This window comes from Thermobia domestica, chromosome 9 (assembly GCF_964235325.1).
Source record: "Thermobia domestica chromosome 9, izTheDome1.hap1.1, whole genome shotgun sequence".
In the NCBI taxonomy this organism is placed as follows: domain Eukaryota; kingdom Metazoa; phylum Arthropoda; class Insecta; order Zygentoma; family Lepismatidae; genus Thermobia; species Thermobia domestica.
This window is the reverse complement of record NC_137462.1, coordinates 92446245-92464634: the sequence shown is the minus strand read 5'-3', so window position 1 is coordinate 92464634 and position 18390 is coordinate 92446245. Positions and strand designations below refer to the sequence as shown.

Genomic DNA, 18390 nt, shown 5'->3' with positions numbered 1-18390 from the left:
TAGTATGTCTTTATAATTTAATTTCATTAATAATACACGCGCCTTTTCTGTATATGACAAGATACAAAAGATTCTTCATTATAACATAACAAAGAAAACAAAATCAGTTCTTACAAAATTTATTATCTTCAGTGCTTTTTCTTCTGGTGATCAATGGAGCCAGTCCTTCAACGATTCATTGGACGAGTGAGGAAGGTAAGATTCTTGACAACAAAACAAAAGGAACACAGAACCAGGTTTTCTGTTTATTTAAATTCAGCGTGTTTCAATGATGCAGACTTCTTTGTGAGTTCAATATCCAGTTTACACTCAAAAGTCCATTTTTTTTCTTTCTTTACATGTTATCATATATTAACTGAAGTATCTGACAAGTGAGTCCATATACAAGAAGGGATAACACATATGTAAAGCCAAATATTACCTCTTCTGATCACCAAGATCTTCTATAAAATCTTCATCAATCTGAAATTAGAAGAGCAAACATAAAATATATTTGTTTCTAAAACAATACTGTTTAATTATTTGATACTTTGTTTGGCTTAACATAAGCTACCTTTTAAGTTTTCAGTGTTGTCAAAAAACATGAAACACTTAACATAATAACCTTAACAATTTCAAATTCAAAATCATGGACGGACAAATACGAAGGTTAAGCAGGAACTGTTTCGGAACAGATGTCACTAGCTTTTTTAAGAGTAATAAGTAAAGCATTTATACAAAAAGACAAGGGTTTGTGTGTGTGCTCATTGTTATTCTAAAACAGGTTTTTCCATGTGAATTGGGAAATTTTGATGGAGTGAAAAAGGAAGAACTGTAGACTCACAAGGAACTTAATGTAAAATCTAACGAACAATATTACGTATAAATAGTTTGCAGATGTACAACTCCTCTTGTAAAGTTGAGTTGAATACTAACTTAATGTTAAGAATCCTGAGGAAAAGCTGCGAAGAATATGGAATGAAAATAAATATTAACACATGGACTACCAAAGGGGTCATTTTGATCCCTCAACGTCATTCATCATCCTTTAATTTGAACATTAATTAAAATATTCTAAACATAGCGCACCACTTTTCTTCTCTTTAATCAGTGTGATTATATCGTAAATATGATTTTTCAATTATATTTGGTTGTCTTTAAAAATGATTTACCTAGAACTACCAGGGGGGTCATTTTGACACCTGCCTTTTTATTGTGAAAATAAAAATGAAATCTGTCGGTTTCACGTCCCCCGTTATGTCGGCTAGGCTAAAGGATACAGTGATGGTGAGAAATAAATGGAATGGTGGAATGAATAAAGTGGGAGGAAAGGGGAGAAACTCAAGAAAACGCAAGCACGCGGTGTTTGTCCACCATAAAGTTCACTTTCTATTGGTTTCACCATGGATAAAAATTATGTTTTTGATTCTTGTTTATACTTTTTATCAAGATGTATTATAGATGCTCCTGAAACAATTGTGAACAGCTATTGATTTGTGGTGGTTGTTTTGAAGAAGGTGTTGCACTGCGAGTAATAGTCTTCGGGTATAAACGACTTACAGCGGCAGAGTTTCTAGCACAGTTACAGGATATTGACAATAGTGCTTCTGGTGATGAAGACAGTAACAGCTGGATTGAAGATGATGATGTTACAAACCTTGACAAAGATAATCTTTCCAGTAGTGCTGACGAAGATTTCGAATATATTGATTCTGATTCTAGTGATAATGATGCAAATGAAGTCTACTCAAATTAGTGATAGGCCTAGTGAAGTTTCTCCGGATCAGACTATGTTTACGGTAGTGGATGTAAACAACAAGCCCTGCGGAAGATTTCAAAAACATAACAGGTTCTATAGTTCGTACCAAACCAGGACCTAATTCAATCGTTACGCGTAATATGGATATTCTTGTGCAAATGCATTCAGACTGACTGTAACCGACATCATACTACTAAATATAATGAAGCGTTCAGAAGCTGTGGCCCGTCATTTTTTAGACGATCCTAACTAGTCAATTTCTCTCCATGAGCTTGGTGCATTATTGCTCTTCAATTTAGCAATGGGTGTGAATGGCGTAAGTGTAAAGTGACTATGGTCTGAAAAACTTCGGCTGCAGCTTCTTTCGAAATATCATATTCACAAAAAGGTTTGAAGAAATAATAAGATTTATGAAGTTTATTTCAAATCTACGGGGATCGAAAGACGTAGAACTGACAGGTTTTACTTATTTTTTGATATTTGGTATAAATTGATTGAAAATTCCCGAAGGTGCTACAATCCCAATACTTATTGCACTATTGATGTGGGATTGCATGTAAGGTGAGACAACCTTTTTACGTCTCTACATCTTGCAAGGACACTAAAAATTAACGAAATTAACGGCGATTTAGATTTGCTTGGTACTATCCGAAGCAGCCGGAGAGAAATTCCAGCTTCCGTACGTTCCCATAATAAAGATTTGAATACGACAAACATACTCAAAACCGTGAACGATATCACACTCACCACCACACATCAATGCAAGAAAAACAAGAAAAGTACTGATATTGAGCACCCTTCACACTAACGTACAGGTAATGAGTGGTCACAAAATGAAGAAACCTGAAAGTTTAGTTTATACCCAGCAGAAAATTGGTGTAGACCTTGTAGACCAGATGGCTTGTAAATATTATGTCAAGACTGTTAGAAGAAGATGACCAGTAAAGCTCTTTTATAAACTACTTGATTTGGTCGAAATAAATTCTCTTGTCTTATACAAGTGAATTGTCAATAGCAATATTAGTAGACAGAACTTTCGTCTTAAGTTGGCTAAGGAACTTCCAGAGAAAGTAAGACAAATGCGTGTTTCGAAAGATGTGCCAGCAGCATCAACGACTTCTACCGGAAATGTGGGGGAAACAAAACTCTCGGTCAATGCTCAAAGCTCTCGATCAGTGCATTGAAATTTATACCTATATGCCTCAACATTATACTATTATCACAATTTAGATTTACTCTTGAAATCTGTACTCGTTAATATGCTCAGATCTTATAAATAACTGATATAAATAATTGGTAATTTTTGGTAATCTATTGGTATAAGAAATGTTCCTTAGTTTATATTTTAAATATTTCAAGTATACATTTGTGCACATAATGTTCAACTTTTTTGGGTGTGGGAGACCATGGTTTGATAACTAATTTAAGCTACTGTGGATTTGAAAGCATATTAATTTTTATATCCAGTCACATCAAGTCTTGGTTGCCAAAGGAAAGCTAAATTCCAACCTTAAAAAAACCTCAAAAACACAAGGGGTCAAAATGAACCCTTTGGTAGTTCTTGTAAAATTAATTTCCTGGTAGTTCCAGTGTTAAAACAAACAAGAAAAATGTATTTTAAAAAAATATATCCTTCCTTTCAAAATAAAAAATGTACTAAAGAGTAGAAATAAAACAAATAGTACTAAAAAGTAGAAAATAATTTTGTTTTCACGAAAATTACTTTAAAAAATAGTTTTTTTTTAAAAGATTAAATAGATTGTTTTTTGGTGAGAAAAAGTGATTTTCTTCAAAACAATTATTTTGTACATACCATTTGTTTTATTTTATACCTTCTAGTGCGATATTCTATCTCTAAACAAAGCATGTTACCTAAAAAAATTCTTATTGTATTTTATTTTTTACATTTTACTCATAATTAAATACATTTTCTATTTAAATTTTATTTTATATCATAAACACCCCAAACATAAAATTACGACGTGCATACTTTATTAGCAATAAGATGTTACAACACGCGAATTTCAACTTTGATTTTCTGTAGCATGCTGTCAGTGTGGGAGAGGATGACGTTCAAGTCCAGTTTGGCCCATTCCTGAGACAACTGGTCCCGCAGAGAGGCCAACGTTGGGGAATGTTGATATATCCACTTCACGGTCTGTTTCATTGTCTCAAATTTTCTCGATAATGTTGCAATCAGACCAATTCGCGTGCCAGGTAAGATGTAGGATGTCCACTTCATGTTCAGCAAACTATTCCCGCACAATCCTGGATCGATGAACGATCGAGTTGTTGTTTTGATATTGGGACTCTGGGATGAGACCATCTCGCAGAAAGTGGTCAAATGGCAACACCTCATTATTCAGAATGGACACGTAATCCACAGCCTTCATGCGATTGATCACCTCTATCAAGGGACCAACACCAGCACTCGAAATATACCCCAACAACATGACACTACCACCCTCCTTTCTGCACAGCCCTTTGCACACACTCAGCTTTGTAGGCTTCTCCAGCTCACCGCATCACCCTTGCGCGGCTGTCATTGGAACAGAGGCAGAATTGGGATTCATCTCACCAGTAGATACATCACCAATGGTCTCTAGTCCAGTGGTGGTGGTGTCTCATCCACGATAGGCGATTTTTCTTCTGTACGGTAGTCAGGCTGGGGTATGCCCTGGCAACGCGATCGAATATGCCTACACCACTCAGTTCTCTCGTAGGGTTCGCTCAGAGACTTAACCGGGTACTGCATCGTACTCCTGCAGTAATTCCTGCCGGGTTTGGAACCGTTTACAGGCAGCTAATCTCCCCAGATATCTACGATCGCGCTCGGACCTGATGGGTTTCCTGCCATTGTTGCGAGAAGATTGGTTTCTGCCAGACGTCCTCCACTCTGCATGGACAGCACCGACCGTGGATTCGGACACGCCGACGAACTGTGCCACCTCCCGCATGGTATGCCCATGTTCATGGCCGAAGACAATGGCTCCCTTTTGTTACTCGGTCACATTTCTTCTTCGGCCCATGGTTCAACTTGTAATGAAATGATCGCATCAGCATGCACGTCTTACCAGCCGCAACTGTTATAAATAATATATAATAGTCACATTCGCGGTATCTACAAGCATACTGCTATGTCAAGCCACTTTCCACAAGCCCTCTAGAATGCCTACACTTTGTAAAATTTTCGCACACTGTTCGAGGTGCTTACATTTATTACTTATATTTTATTTCTCATACAGTCCAATGAAAAATCACTCAGTTATATATATATATATATATATATATATATATATATATATATATATAAATTAATGAAGTAACAGGTTTTATAAACAATGTTCATATTTTAACTTCTCTGGTTAACGCCTTGATAGCAGTGTTCCTTATATTTTATTTTATTATTATTATTTGTCTCAGAAACATATTCTCAAAAGAACACGCCACTTTGACCTAACATACAAAAGGAAGAACACATGAATTCACAGTTCAGTAGTCAAGAGGCAAACGAAGAGAGCAAGTCACCAAATTTGTGGTCCAATAGTAACTTTAAGCTTTTGTGAAGATCCTGCTGACTGACCGAGTTGTAGAGTGTTTTATGAAAAGGTTTGAGTTCCAAATATCTTTTGATTGGGGCCACAGGAAAGTGAAGTGTGCTATATGGATATCCAAACAAGAATTATATATGCGTATAAGACTAATAAATAAACATACTTTCTTCATGTTGGGAATATGAGTATTCATTTCAAGACTGAATCAAAGATGTTTCCAATGAGGACCTTCTGTCCTTAAATGCTTCGATAGAATTTTAACAATAACACTAAGTGAACAAGTCGTCTCCCACGGGGTGAATGATAAAGATATTGTAGTTCCAGAAAACTAATTAAGGTGCGTTGCAAAATGATACAACCACCAGCTATTCAACATAACTCAAGACCCAAGAGAAAATGACAACGAAACAGAACGTAGAGTAACAGCTGTTAGTATGCACTAGAAAAAGACAAAGAACTCAGGTGTTTGTTCTGATAACGAGCAGCCACGACAGAAACAAACCAAAAGATAGATATCAGCTGTTGCAAAATGATACGATCACTATGTGATAGAGGGCGTTGCTGTAGATTGGTAAAGGTTGTTGGCGCTCGAAGAGTTTCCAAGCAAACTATATTTCGTGTGATTGAAGAAGTCACAATATCGTGTTTGGAACGCGCTTGTAGTGTATGCCGAAGAAATGTCTTCCAGAGCTATAGGTAGGAAAATTGGGCACACTGCGTGTGTGGTGAATACCCGGAACAAAGTATGGTGTAAAGAAGTCGGCCTGAAGAGCACGGAAACTAACACCGATGTAAGTAAGAAATGTAGTGCGTATGCTTAATGGAAGAAATACAAGTCTAGGCAGCCTGTCTGGTAATCCTACCATAAACGGCCACAAATCAACCTTGTGCAGCGGTGCAATGTATGCAATAGAAGAAAAAGAAAGTTCAAACTTGACTCATCGCCGATCACAAGCGCAAGAGACTACGATGGGCGAAAGAGCATGTGCACTGAAAGAAGAACGGAAGCGGGTAGTCTTTAGTGATGAAAAGAAATTTAATTTAGACGGACCAGATGGGTGGTCATATTATTGGCATGATTTGAATAAAGAAGAAAAGATATTTTCCAACCGGCTGCAAGGTGACAAGTCTATAATGATCTGGGGTGGGTTTGGTGCTTATGGTAAAACCAATTTTGTTTTCCTTTCTTACCGTATGAAGGCTACTGATTATCAAACTGTGCTCGAAGATATCTGCTTCCCTTCGCTAGTGTGATTGGTGGGTCTTTTAACAGGATAATGCCCCTATACATGTGACCAATTCCACAAAAGAATGGTTTGACTGCAAAAACGTGCACGTAATGGATCGGCCCTGTAATCTCCCCGTACCTGAATCCAATGGAAAATGTTTGGAGTGTATTGTGTCGGCAAGTGTATGCTGGAGGTCGAAAATCCATAGTATCGAGTCTTTGAAAGATATTATTGTTGCATGGGATGCACTTAACATTTCCATGTTACAGAATCTGGTGAATATTATATTTGACGGCGTGTTTCAACTAGCAGTGAACAATGGTTCCTACATACGGTATTAAGTGCAGTGGTCGTATCATTTTGCAACAGTGCATTTCTCTGTATACCCACTATTTCTTGTATTTCTACACACTGTGCCATACAATATATGTACTACTTGCTTGATTTCCTGTGATTTAGTCAGTGTTACACTAACTATCCAATCTATTTCACTTTTCTCCTTTTACATATACTTTTCGTACCTTAATGCACTGGTCGTATCATTTTGCAACGCACCTTCCATTCTGTGGATCAGTCAGCTATTGAGGTTGGTGTTAGTACTATTAAAAAACCATGATCAGTGAAGTCAAATCGTAAGCTGTATGCATCAAGAGAAAGTACGACGAAATTATTGCAGCTATGGGTCATTATACCAAAAAAGCCTGAGCAACTTGCCGGGAATTCATATCAAAGATTAATTTAGCTGTTGAATTGTGTGAATCCCACAATGAAATACTGAAAGTTCTAACAATTATCCCAGTGCCCTTTCAGAGATACAAATTATGCATTACATTTCATTTGAAACAACATACACGGTTGACAAAACAAAAAATGTGAGGACTGCAAAAGGAGTGTTTGAAAAATCAGATTCCTATTACGGTCATCTTGTGAATGAAACACATGTTCACATGCAAAGTCATTTTATCTGGGAGATAAATGAGACTGTTCTCGCCGGAGCGCAACAAAAATACTATCAATATAACAGCTGTAAGATAAAATAAATGGTAAAAGTGAAAAGAAACATAAGCCGTAGTATTAAAGAAACTTCCACCATATATAAGAAGAAATATTCAGTACTTCACATTCGATGATCAAAATTTTAGATATGCAACAGGCTACCCGTTTCCACTGCTCCATGGTCCAATACTTGTGCCTTGGAGCCCACGAAAAGCATTTAGACTGACAGGGCCTGTGAGAAGAGGTACTCGGATTGGTCTGCGGCTCCTGAAACCAAGGCAATGCAGAGAACGTTGAACTATCCGTGCACTAACACTTTGGATGGAATCTTCATTCAACTGGAATATGGTTTGCGACAGGTATGGCTCCTATTGGTTCATACGATAGGGCTCAGTTGACGCCGTCCACGTTCATCGAGGGCGCACTGACCTTTGCACTGTGGTCGGTTCCCAAATGGTTCCCATGCATCTGCATAGCCTCGACACACTCTTGCAGCTGTGGTACACGAGAACCTAGTTGATATGCAATCTCTGAATGGAGTGCCCCATTCGTGGAGCCCCTACAGTTTGCCCTCAGTCGAACACGCCTAGATCCTATGCTTTTCCCATTCCGCTTGTCGCAACTACTGTACCTTGCAGCCACAAGGACTTCTATTTATACTTCCAATGGGATTAATCGGGGCAACGTATATGTGAGGGTAGCAATGGATGAATACCTGTCTTCTAAATGCAGCTTGTAGATTGCACAGTGTAATTTTGTCTGATATAACATGTCTCATATTTTGTATCGTTATTGTTTTTTTAGTATGCAATAACTATTTCTTTGTATCTTATTTATTGACGTGTCCGATTCATAAGTTCGTCTTCCTTCGAGCACCATGTATGACATATGGATGAAAATGAAATTAAATGCTCGACTCGACTGCAAGCCCCAGTAGGAGGAATGTCAGCTCATTTTCCAATATATTCCGTGAGTTTTAATAAGCTACAAAGTTCCTTTGATATATCTTTTGATATTGTGATTATTCGTTGAAATATTTCAAATAAACGGGAATCCGAGGGAGGGTATTATTTATTTAGAGAATTAAGGTGCGTTGCAAAATGATACGACCAGTGTATTAAGGTACAAAAAGTGTATGTAAAATGAGGGAAGTGAACTAGATTGGAGAGTTGGTATAACAATCACAGCAAATCACAGAAAATCACGCAAGTAGAACATATATTACGGCAGTGTGTGTAGATATACAAGAAACAATGGGTATACAGAGAAATGCAATGTTGTAAAATGATACGACCACTGCACTTAATACTCTACGTACGAACCATTGTTCACTGCTAGTTGAAACACGCGGCCAAATACGGTATTCACTAGGTTCTGTAACGTGGAAATGTCAAGTGCATCCTATGCAGCAGTAATAGCATCTTTCAAAGACTCGATGCTATCTTATTGTTGACCTCCAGCATACACTTGCCGACACAACACACCCCAAACATTTTCCATTAGATTCAGGTCCGGGGAGATAGCAGGCCAATCCATTACGTGCACGTTTTTGTAGTCAAACCATTCTTTTGTGGAATTGACCACATGTATAGGGGCATTATCTTGTCGAAAGACCTACAAAGGTCCACTAATTACAGTAGTGAAGGGAAGCAGATTATCTTCTAGCACAGTTTGATAATCAATGACCTTCATATGGCAAGAAAGGAAAACAAAATTGGTTTTACCATAAGCACCAAACCCACCCCAGATCATTATAGACTTGTCACCTTGCTGCCGGTTGGAAAATATCTTTTCTTCTTTATTCAAATCATGCCAATAATATGACCACCCATCTGGTCCGTCTAAATTAAATTTCTTTTCATCACTAAAGACTACCAGCTTCCGTTCTTCTTTCAGTGCACATGCTCTTTCGCCCATCGTAGTCTCTTGCGCTTGTGATCGGCGGTGAGTCGAGGTTGAACTTTCTTTTTCTTGTATTGCAACACATTGCAGTGCTGCACAGCGCGGCACAAGGTTGACTTGTGGATGTTTATGGTAGGATCACCAGACAGATTGCCTAGACTTGTACTGCCACCACTAAGCTTACGCATTATATTACTTACTTGTCTCGGTGTTAGTTTTCGTGGTCTTCCGGTCGATTTCTTTACACCATACTTTGCTCCGAATTTCAAATAATTACTCACCACACATGCAGTGCGCCCAATTTTCCTACCTATAGCTCTGGAAGACATTCCTTCAGCTTTATAAGCCATAATTTGGCCCTTTTCGTACTCAGAGAGTGCTCCTTCGACCCATTTTCCTAATCGTCCGTCATACACTCTACGAGCGCGTTTCAAACACGATACTGTGTGTTCCTCAATCACAAGAAATCTAGTATCCTGCTTGGAAAAGCTTCGAGCGCCAACAACCTTCACCAACCTACACTAACACCTTCTATCACATAGTGATCGTATAATTTTGCAACAGCTGATATCCATCTTTTGTTTGTTTCTGTACTGGCTGCTCGTTATCAGAACAAACACCTGAGTTTTTTATGTCTCTTTCTAGTGTATACTAATAGCTATTACTCTACGTTCTGTTTTGTTGTCATTTTCTCTTGGGTCTTGAGTTACGTTGAATAACTCTAGTGGTCGTATCATTTTGCAACGCACCTTATTCCGGGAATAAAAATTTGGTATACCAGGCACCCTTAACCTGTACAGTATTACACAAAAATATTCTGAGATTTCTTAGCGTCTACTGACTTTGTATAATTAAGGTTGGAAAAGACAAATATCGCTAAATAATGAGTTAATCTAATTATCTATCCAAACCCCATCTCCTCTGATGACGCATGAAGCCAGAAGGCGAAATTACTGAAGATATTATTCTACACAATATAAATGGTACTTTTTAAAAAAACCTACTGATCAAATCATGAAAGATGCAGTTAAAAATAAATAAAATTATAGTTGTAATGTAGGCTTTACTTACCTCAGGCCATTTTTCTGGAATGATGTCAAATAAGTCGTCTTTAACATCTCCTTGAATTACTACCTCGTCCTCTCCAGTTACTGACGAACCACACGAAAATTTCGTACCGAAAAACTTCGATGCTAATTTTAGATCGATATCTGCATTAGAAAAGAAGAAAGAATAGAACATTTACTTTCAGAAATGACATTAATAATTACAATATTCTACACACACAAAAACTCAAGACGATAAAGTGCTGGTTTCGTCGTTTCGTAACCAGGCAAGTTGGTCATTGTGGTTTGAAATTATCTGTTTCATTAGTCAAATGTCATAATAGTGATTCTAACAAAAACACGCCCAGGTTTTAATAAATTTTCTTCTGACAGAAAATAACAAGACAAACATTACACAAACAAAGGTTCGTATCAGCTAAGGATATAGTTTTGAAAACTAGCAGATAAAAAAGTTCATTATACATTTCCGAGAACTTCTTCAAAAGTGGATCATATTGCGATGTAAAGTACATTTTGTCAAAACGTGTGCTAAACATATGAATGATAAAGGCGTCATGTGTTCAGTGGCGTCTTGATCAGAACCTAATACATGGCTAATAATTGCACGCATTCATCAGGTCGACCCCAAGTATGATTTCAGTAAAAGACAAAGAAAAAAACTTTTTTTTTTTTTTTTAATCATAGCTCGAATATATATATGACGAAACTTGCCGAATTGACTGAAACTTACAAGGGATACTTCTCAACTGCAGAACAGGTTTACGAAAATCTAAAAAGTTGATTTAGTAGACCTCTTGACAGTTGCAACTGCTAATGGAGGTTGATGAAATTTCAAGACACAACCGTTTACTATTTCTTACGTCTTAGATTAACTAATTCATTGATAAGAACTATTTTCATTCTGCGTCCATAAGCTAAAAGGGTTAACTGAGCTCATTTTATCGAAATAAAATAATATGGAATGTTCCTTCCTACTTACTGTATTAAAATAGTGAGTTCCTGTCCACGAATTAACTAATCTAAGACGTAAAAAGGAGAAAACGGTTGTCTGAATCGGAATTTCACAACTCTTCAAGTGCTTTATTTGAGTATAAATTTCAGTTGTGTTTTGTTCTGAAAGCTTTACTTATTTTTTCCCTAAGGACTGAAAATTGACCATTATGTGAGTGCACGTATCAATGTAAATATTTCTTAATTATCAATCAACGAACAACAAACGAATAAGTCAATAGCACGGGTGCTTAAGTGCAGCTAAAGGTTATTATTTTAGAAATTAAAATATCCTGAAATGCACACAAGCAATTAGTGAAAAAGTTCCGTAATGTAGTACTGGGTATATACTATACAGGCTATCCACAAACCTTATCACCAATATCATTAGAAATGCGGTGTTGTCAATTCGACAATTCTTAAAAAAAAAAAAAAAAAAAAAAAAAAAAAAAAAAAAAAAAAAAAAATCATCTTACGGCATTGATCTGCAAACTTTTTTAAGAAGAGGGCCAAACGGACCAAACTTATATAAATAAATAAATTAAAAAAAAAGTAGTTTGGCGGCTAACTCATACCTGACCGCTGTATGGATTTTAATGATTTTCGGTATATGGTTGGACCATGATCTAACTTAAAACTTTATCGTGTTACTTTGATTAAAATGGATATCCTAAGTAGATACCGACGGGGGTTAAATATTTAATATGCGAAAACTTAATTCCAGTCAAATACACATGAAACTTGGTATATCAACTCATCACTAAAATTAAGTGGTCCCGAGACCACTGTTATTGAGAATTCTCTATTTAAGGCGGTGGAGGAATGGGGAGCATCTATGTAGTAAAGAATGTATATATGTATGTTCCAGCGTAACTCTGGAACGTCTCGAGTAATTTCAACCAAACTGGGTACGCATATGACACAATTTTTTTTTATTTATTTTTTTTAATAGAAATAAGACAACTAGAGAGCGGGATGAAGTGACGTGTAACAATAATCGAAAATGACCGATATTAGTGTAGAATTCATCGTTTAGTTGTCGCTGAGATGAACAGCGAAACTCCTAATGCAGTTGAACTCATGCATGCAGTTCAGCCTTTATTAGCATCCCCAGGTGGAGGAGGTACAAATAATCGAAAAAAGACCAATATTAGTGTCGAACTCATAGCTTTCGGGGTCGGTAAGCTAATTAGTGACAGTCTGACTACATTTACGCCCAAGTTAGTCTAGGGGATAGTACACCCCTATCGTGGAGGCAAGGTGTGACATAAAAATAATCGAAAAAGATCAATATTAGTGACGAATCCGTAGTTTCCTGGGTTGTTAAGCGGATTGGTGATAGCTCAAGTTTAGGCAAGACGGGGCATGTCAGCTGGTCCAGGGATTGACAGGGAAAACATCGAAGACGTTACTCTTGTTATTTATTTCACTCATTTCTATATTTTCAAACTACATAAACCTTATTCCTCCTGTAAATGTTAGCTGACCTGGACGCAACGACTTTCCTTTTCCTTTCAAATACTTTGCACGAACCCTATTTTCCCCACACAGAAAACGGGTTTATTAGCTAGCAATTTATTAAAAACAATATTATATTTTACAAAATTACTGTAATACTAAGCCGTATTAATGATTGAAATTTCTCATTAATGACTGAAATTTCTCGTAAGTCAATATTATGCTACTGTCTTCATCAATGAAGCACATGTTGTGCGTCGTCTTTGTGAAAACTGAACAACCATTAGAACTGAGATTCTTATATACACTGTTACTTACCCTGATTATATATAAAACTACCTGAACTAACTCACTGACGTAACATAATGAGTACTTCCGGTTGACGTGGAAAGATGAAATTTGGCATGATTGTAGCTCTTCGGGTCTAACCTACAGGAAAATTCCCAAAAGTGAACATTTTTAGCTTTTAAGGAGTCTAATGGGGGAGATGATGAAATTCTCATGTTATTTACATGGACGTTTTCTTGGGATACAAAATATTATCTTTTAGATAGTTAAGAGCTCCCAGCTTGTCAAAGGTTACTCTATTAAAAAAAAATAAATAAAACATCGAGACTGGTAAATTTGATCGAAATGGAAGCAAGGTTTATATATATATGTACTGATTTTACAGACTACACTAAACTCTCCTGCGCTACAGCCATGTAGGAGTACGACTATCAGAATACTATTAGTTGGTTGATATGTGGTCAGCACACGACTCTCATTGCAGTTATTTTACGCTTTTTCTTTATCAGGATTCGCTACCTCTTAACTCTTAAGAAACTGGATCAACACTGAAAATTTCATGACTCCACTGTGTATCGAACACGAGATGATCATGCATACTAGTTAACATTCGGCGAAATGTATTATCACATATTAAAGTGCTCCCTCATGGCTATGTGGTTAGTGCGTTTGATTTTTGGTGGGAGCTCATGTGGTTCGCATTCCAAGTTAAGTTGTAAGGACCATGTCTCATATAGCCCCGCTGATGGAAGGGACGCTAAACTCGAATCAAACTAAACCAAACTATCTTATATTAGAAACGTAAGTTAATATGTATACACCAGATGAGTGGGAAACATGTTTTACATTTCACTACATATATCAAATATACCCTTGATACCAACTTCTGGTGACATTACTTGTGAACTTTCCTCAAGATGCTTGTAACAAATGCAACTTGTGGTCAGTTAAATAGCTGACTAATGAATTTATTATCTCTTGGCATACAAAAATGCTTACAATTAGAAATGAAACAGTAATCTTTACCAGCCAATCTGCAATATCTTAAGATCAGAATAATGTAACTTGTACCCATGAACAGAGGTGCTCTTACCGAAACTACTTAATCCAGTAACGACGGTAACGGATTTTTTCTTGCCACGTGGAGCTCTTGATATATACACTCGCTTTGGTCCTTCTTCTTTCTTTTTAAGCTTTATGTTGCCTTTGCCTCCTCGTTTCTGTCGCTTCTTTTCTTCTTCGCCTGTCACTTCTTCACCTGCTCATAAAGATACCTTATGTTAATCACTGAATTATTTGATATTAAGAATTTCAGAGATTCCCTAAGTATTATTAGCAAAAGAAAATACATAGAGAATAACGAAAATGGGCTGCTTAATACAATTTTCAGAAATATAATTATATGAAAATCATACAAAACTTCCTCCATGGTATAAAACAATCAGTGTGCTCGAAAAAGTTGATAATTCATAAAAACGAAAGTACTGCATAAAGGTTTTTGAAGTTATAAATTAATGTGCAAAATCGTACCTTCTAATGATCTGCTTGGAATTCTCTTTCTCGTGGATTTTCTATGCTTAAATTCTTATTGATTACTACTATGATTAAACTATTTAGAGAAAAATGCATCACAAAAATACAACGAATACAACGATGGTTCTCGAGTTTTTTTTTAGCTACTTTCCTCCATTTTGAATAATTGTATATCAGCAATACTTTTGAATTTTAATCTTTAATTTACTCCTTAACAATATATCCTCCCGTGGGAAAACTAAACATTCTCCAAATGTATCGGAACAACAAGATAGTTCCGTCTTCAGTGGCAAAGTAACGAGGATAAAAATGGATGAGAGAAGTATGGTATGGAAAAAGGAATACATACCACCAAAATAAATACTGAATAACGTAAAAGATGGCTAATAAAAACGACGAGCAGAACACAAAAGACTAAAGGAAGCAAAAGCTTAGCTGGAAAAAGCGCGGTGTCTATGCTACGTCAATGTTGCCAGATCCAAAGTACACATCGAAGATAGGTAATCAGATTTTATCAATGTTGCCAGAATCCAGATTTAAAGCCGGCTTATGTTTATCATTAATGACTTATTCTTTAATCTCCCGTTTATATTTTTTTCCCCTTGAACCTATTTTATATTACGTGTATGTTGTTTTAGGTGAAGTAATAATCCCGACATACCCTCTTCCTGCGACGTGACTTGACTGTCTAATGTGTTCTTTAATTCGGGTGTTAATATTGCGTTTAGTTTGACCTATATATGAAGAGTCACATTCACATTGAGTCACGATTTACCTGACTTATTTAGTGGATCGACAAAATAACTTTTAAAGCTTGTTAAGTCTTATATTATGTAGTAATATTTTTTAAGAACTGGAAACACTGTTCCTACGAAATTTAGATTTTATTTGTCATTCAAGATGGAAAGTGTTGAAGAGAGACGGTGCATAAGGCACGAGGAACGAACATTTCTTCCAGAATTTTAAAGTTAAGTTTGTTATTTAAGTGCAATGAACACAGTTCAGTTGTTATATGTACTTTGTGGTTTATTTGAAGTGTTAGTGGAAAACCAGCGATTAGCAACGTACAATAAAAACTAAAAGCAAGTATTGGAAGTTTCCATTGTTAGAAGACAGTCCATTACCAGTTAAGTAAATCGCGAACATTTAAGAACATAAGCATAAACAAAGCCGAAGAGATGTTTTTCTAAACTTTTCGGGGGATACTGGAAGCAGATATACTGGTATTATGCTTGGCAAGAATACGTTGATGTCGACAACTGTAGAAAGTTTAGAGACTTGCACCGATCTACGTCTTTGAGTAAACAATTTTTGTAAGGTATGCAACTTATAACCGTTCTTTTGTCCTATTTGATATAAAAACTGTATTTCATCATCGAGATCACTTGGACAATCACAAATTAATAATGCCCTGCGAAAGAAGTTCTTCCAAATATTGGCTCTGTATAGTGGTGGATGGGCTGACTGTTGATGTATGTATACTTTTGTTATAAATTTATTATTCGATTGGGTAATCAGTAAATCTAAAAAAGGAAGACAGTCATTAAATTCACGCTCGAGAGTGAACTTCAGCCTAGGATGATGATTATTGAACTCTTCAAATATTTGTGAAAGAGTATTTTCCTCACGTATAAGTAGTAAAATGTCATTGGCATAACGATAATATTTAATATAATTAAATGTATCCTGTTGTAAAATAGACATTTCTATCTGATTTCAATGTTGGACAGTACGGGAATAGTGTGTTCCTCATGGCTACACCGTCATTCTGGGAAAAGTAATGGTTTTCAAATCGAAATACACACCTCAAGCAGTTGTAATAGAAAATAAGCCTACGTAATTTTAATTTGTTCCATTTAACTCTCTCTTCTAATTTCTGTAGATAAAAATTAAAATTACAAATCATGGAAAACTACATACGTGCATCAAAACTGTTTCATAGATATCGTTATACCGTTCTTATGATTCAACGTTATCAGAACTAGCTTGTGAGTTAGCCAATACTAACTGCTTGACTGAGGATGATTTGGGTTTATTACCAAAAGCTTAACGAACATAAATAATAATTTGCATTTATTAATGCAGAGATTTCAATCAACATACACATTCTGTCCATTTAACAAAACCTAATTATCTTTATAAAAAAGCGTAAACATTAACAATACTTACAATGTTGAGTTTTCATGTGGAATCAGAATTTTTAATTAGTAATGCAAAAAGAATCAAATATTATTAGTACCTTTATTAACTCATACAAAAATGTACTTTCATCTTGCAAGTTCCACTTGTATTGTAGTGTACCAAATTTTCACAGTCTACTCTGTCAATAATTCAATTACTGTTTAATTCTGTTTTCACGTACAACATTAATTCTAAAGTTTTTTTTTTTAATTTTGTGTTTACGGTTCATTTATCTATTTATCCACTTATTTATTAAATACATATTCTTATATACTCAAGTGGTGGTGGCGATGTACGTAGATCAAGTGGTGGTGGCGATGTACGAAAAGTCAGACAATTTGGTACACTGCAACGTGAACAGCACTTGTAGGGAATAGGGAATATTTGGAAATAATTCCTGTTATTTTCATTATTTACAGAACGTTTTCTTTAACATCAGTTTATAACAACTGAAGTGATGACGTAGGCATACACTAAACACAATTTACCATCTTGATTCTGTTTAACATATCGCCTTTCTGTCACCGAATTTTAGTTACTGGGACATCGTTTCATACGTCATGAATCGCACTTACTTTTTCTAACAAAATATCTACGAATCTCACTTTATGTGGGGGTAATGACTTGCGCCTTCATTAAAAGATTACAAAGATCATGCATTTTTGGATGGAGCAGATTGCGTGTCTAAAGACGGTAACATGTCCCTCAGCTCAATAGCTATTAGTTTTGGAGATACTCGCTTTCAAATTTCACTTTCCCACGTTTTCGGCAGCCTGTAATTCTGAAACTAAAAGATTCCGAAGCTTACTAGATGTTGTTTTTCTTCTCTTTCTTTCTTGTTTTTACGAACAGATTTACCTCACAAACGTTGCAAACAACCTTTAAAAACATCCTGTAGTTTATTCCTGCGTGCGCTCATATGCCTATCTATTCATACTTGTCTTAAGTAACCCTCCCGTTTCGAAAATGACAACAGAACTGTTGTTAGAAATTTTGAGTTGTGAAAATGAGTGTACACATTTTGCCTGTTTGAGAATCATCATAGTTAAGTACCGTTTATAATCACTTTCTTTAATACTAGGTTTTGTTTTTTTCTTCCATGCATCCATTTTTCTGATACATGTATTTTTATATTTACTTTGACAGTCTTTGTAATAAATAAATAAATAAATAAATAAATAAAAATGGTATTTTACATACGAATATCAATATTAGTCGAAGAAGAGAAATATGTTTCAGTTTCTACGTACAAAAAACTTTTAGCAAAATATTGCGGAATTTTAATCCATTTCTCAGATTTGCTAGAGTTTGATACGTTAAGATCTGCTTCCGTTGATTTTAGTGTTTCCTTGAAGCGCTTTTTAAACTGTAATTTAAACTGTAACGCAGAAAATTTAAGTCTGAGCCAAGATTGTGTGTATCATATGGCCAAACCAATAGGGAATGAAGAATAC

The 18390-nt window shown here is 35.9% G+C and overlaps 1 protein-coding gene across 2 annotated transcripts in view; it reads right to left on the bottom strand.

Annotated features, from left to right (window-relative positions):
- Window positions 1-18390, bottom strand: part of DENR (density-regulated protein) — a 38193-nt gene continuing 19803 nt past the window's right edge. For both annotated transcript variants that reach the window (XM_081771557.1, XM_081771558.1), the window contains exons 4-6: window positions 14316-14480; window positions 10491-10630; window positions 1-462 (exon numbers count right to left, since the gene is read on the bottom strand). In XM_081771557.1, the coding sequence (XP_081627683.1) occupies window positions 418-462; window positions 10491-10630; window positions 14316-14480 (350 nt within the window). In that variant the 3' untranslated portion in view covers window positions 1-417. The remainder of the gene's footprint in view (window positions 463-10490; window positions 10631-14315; window positions 14481-18390) is intronic.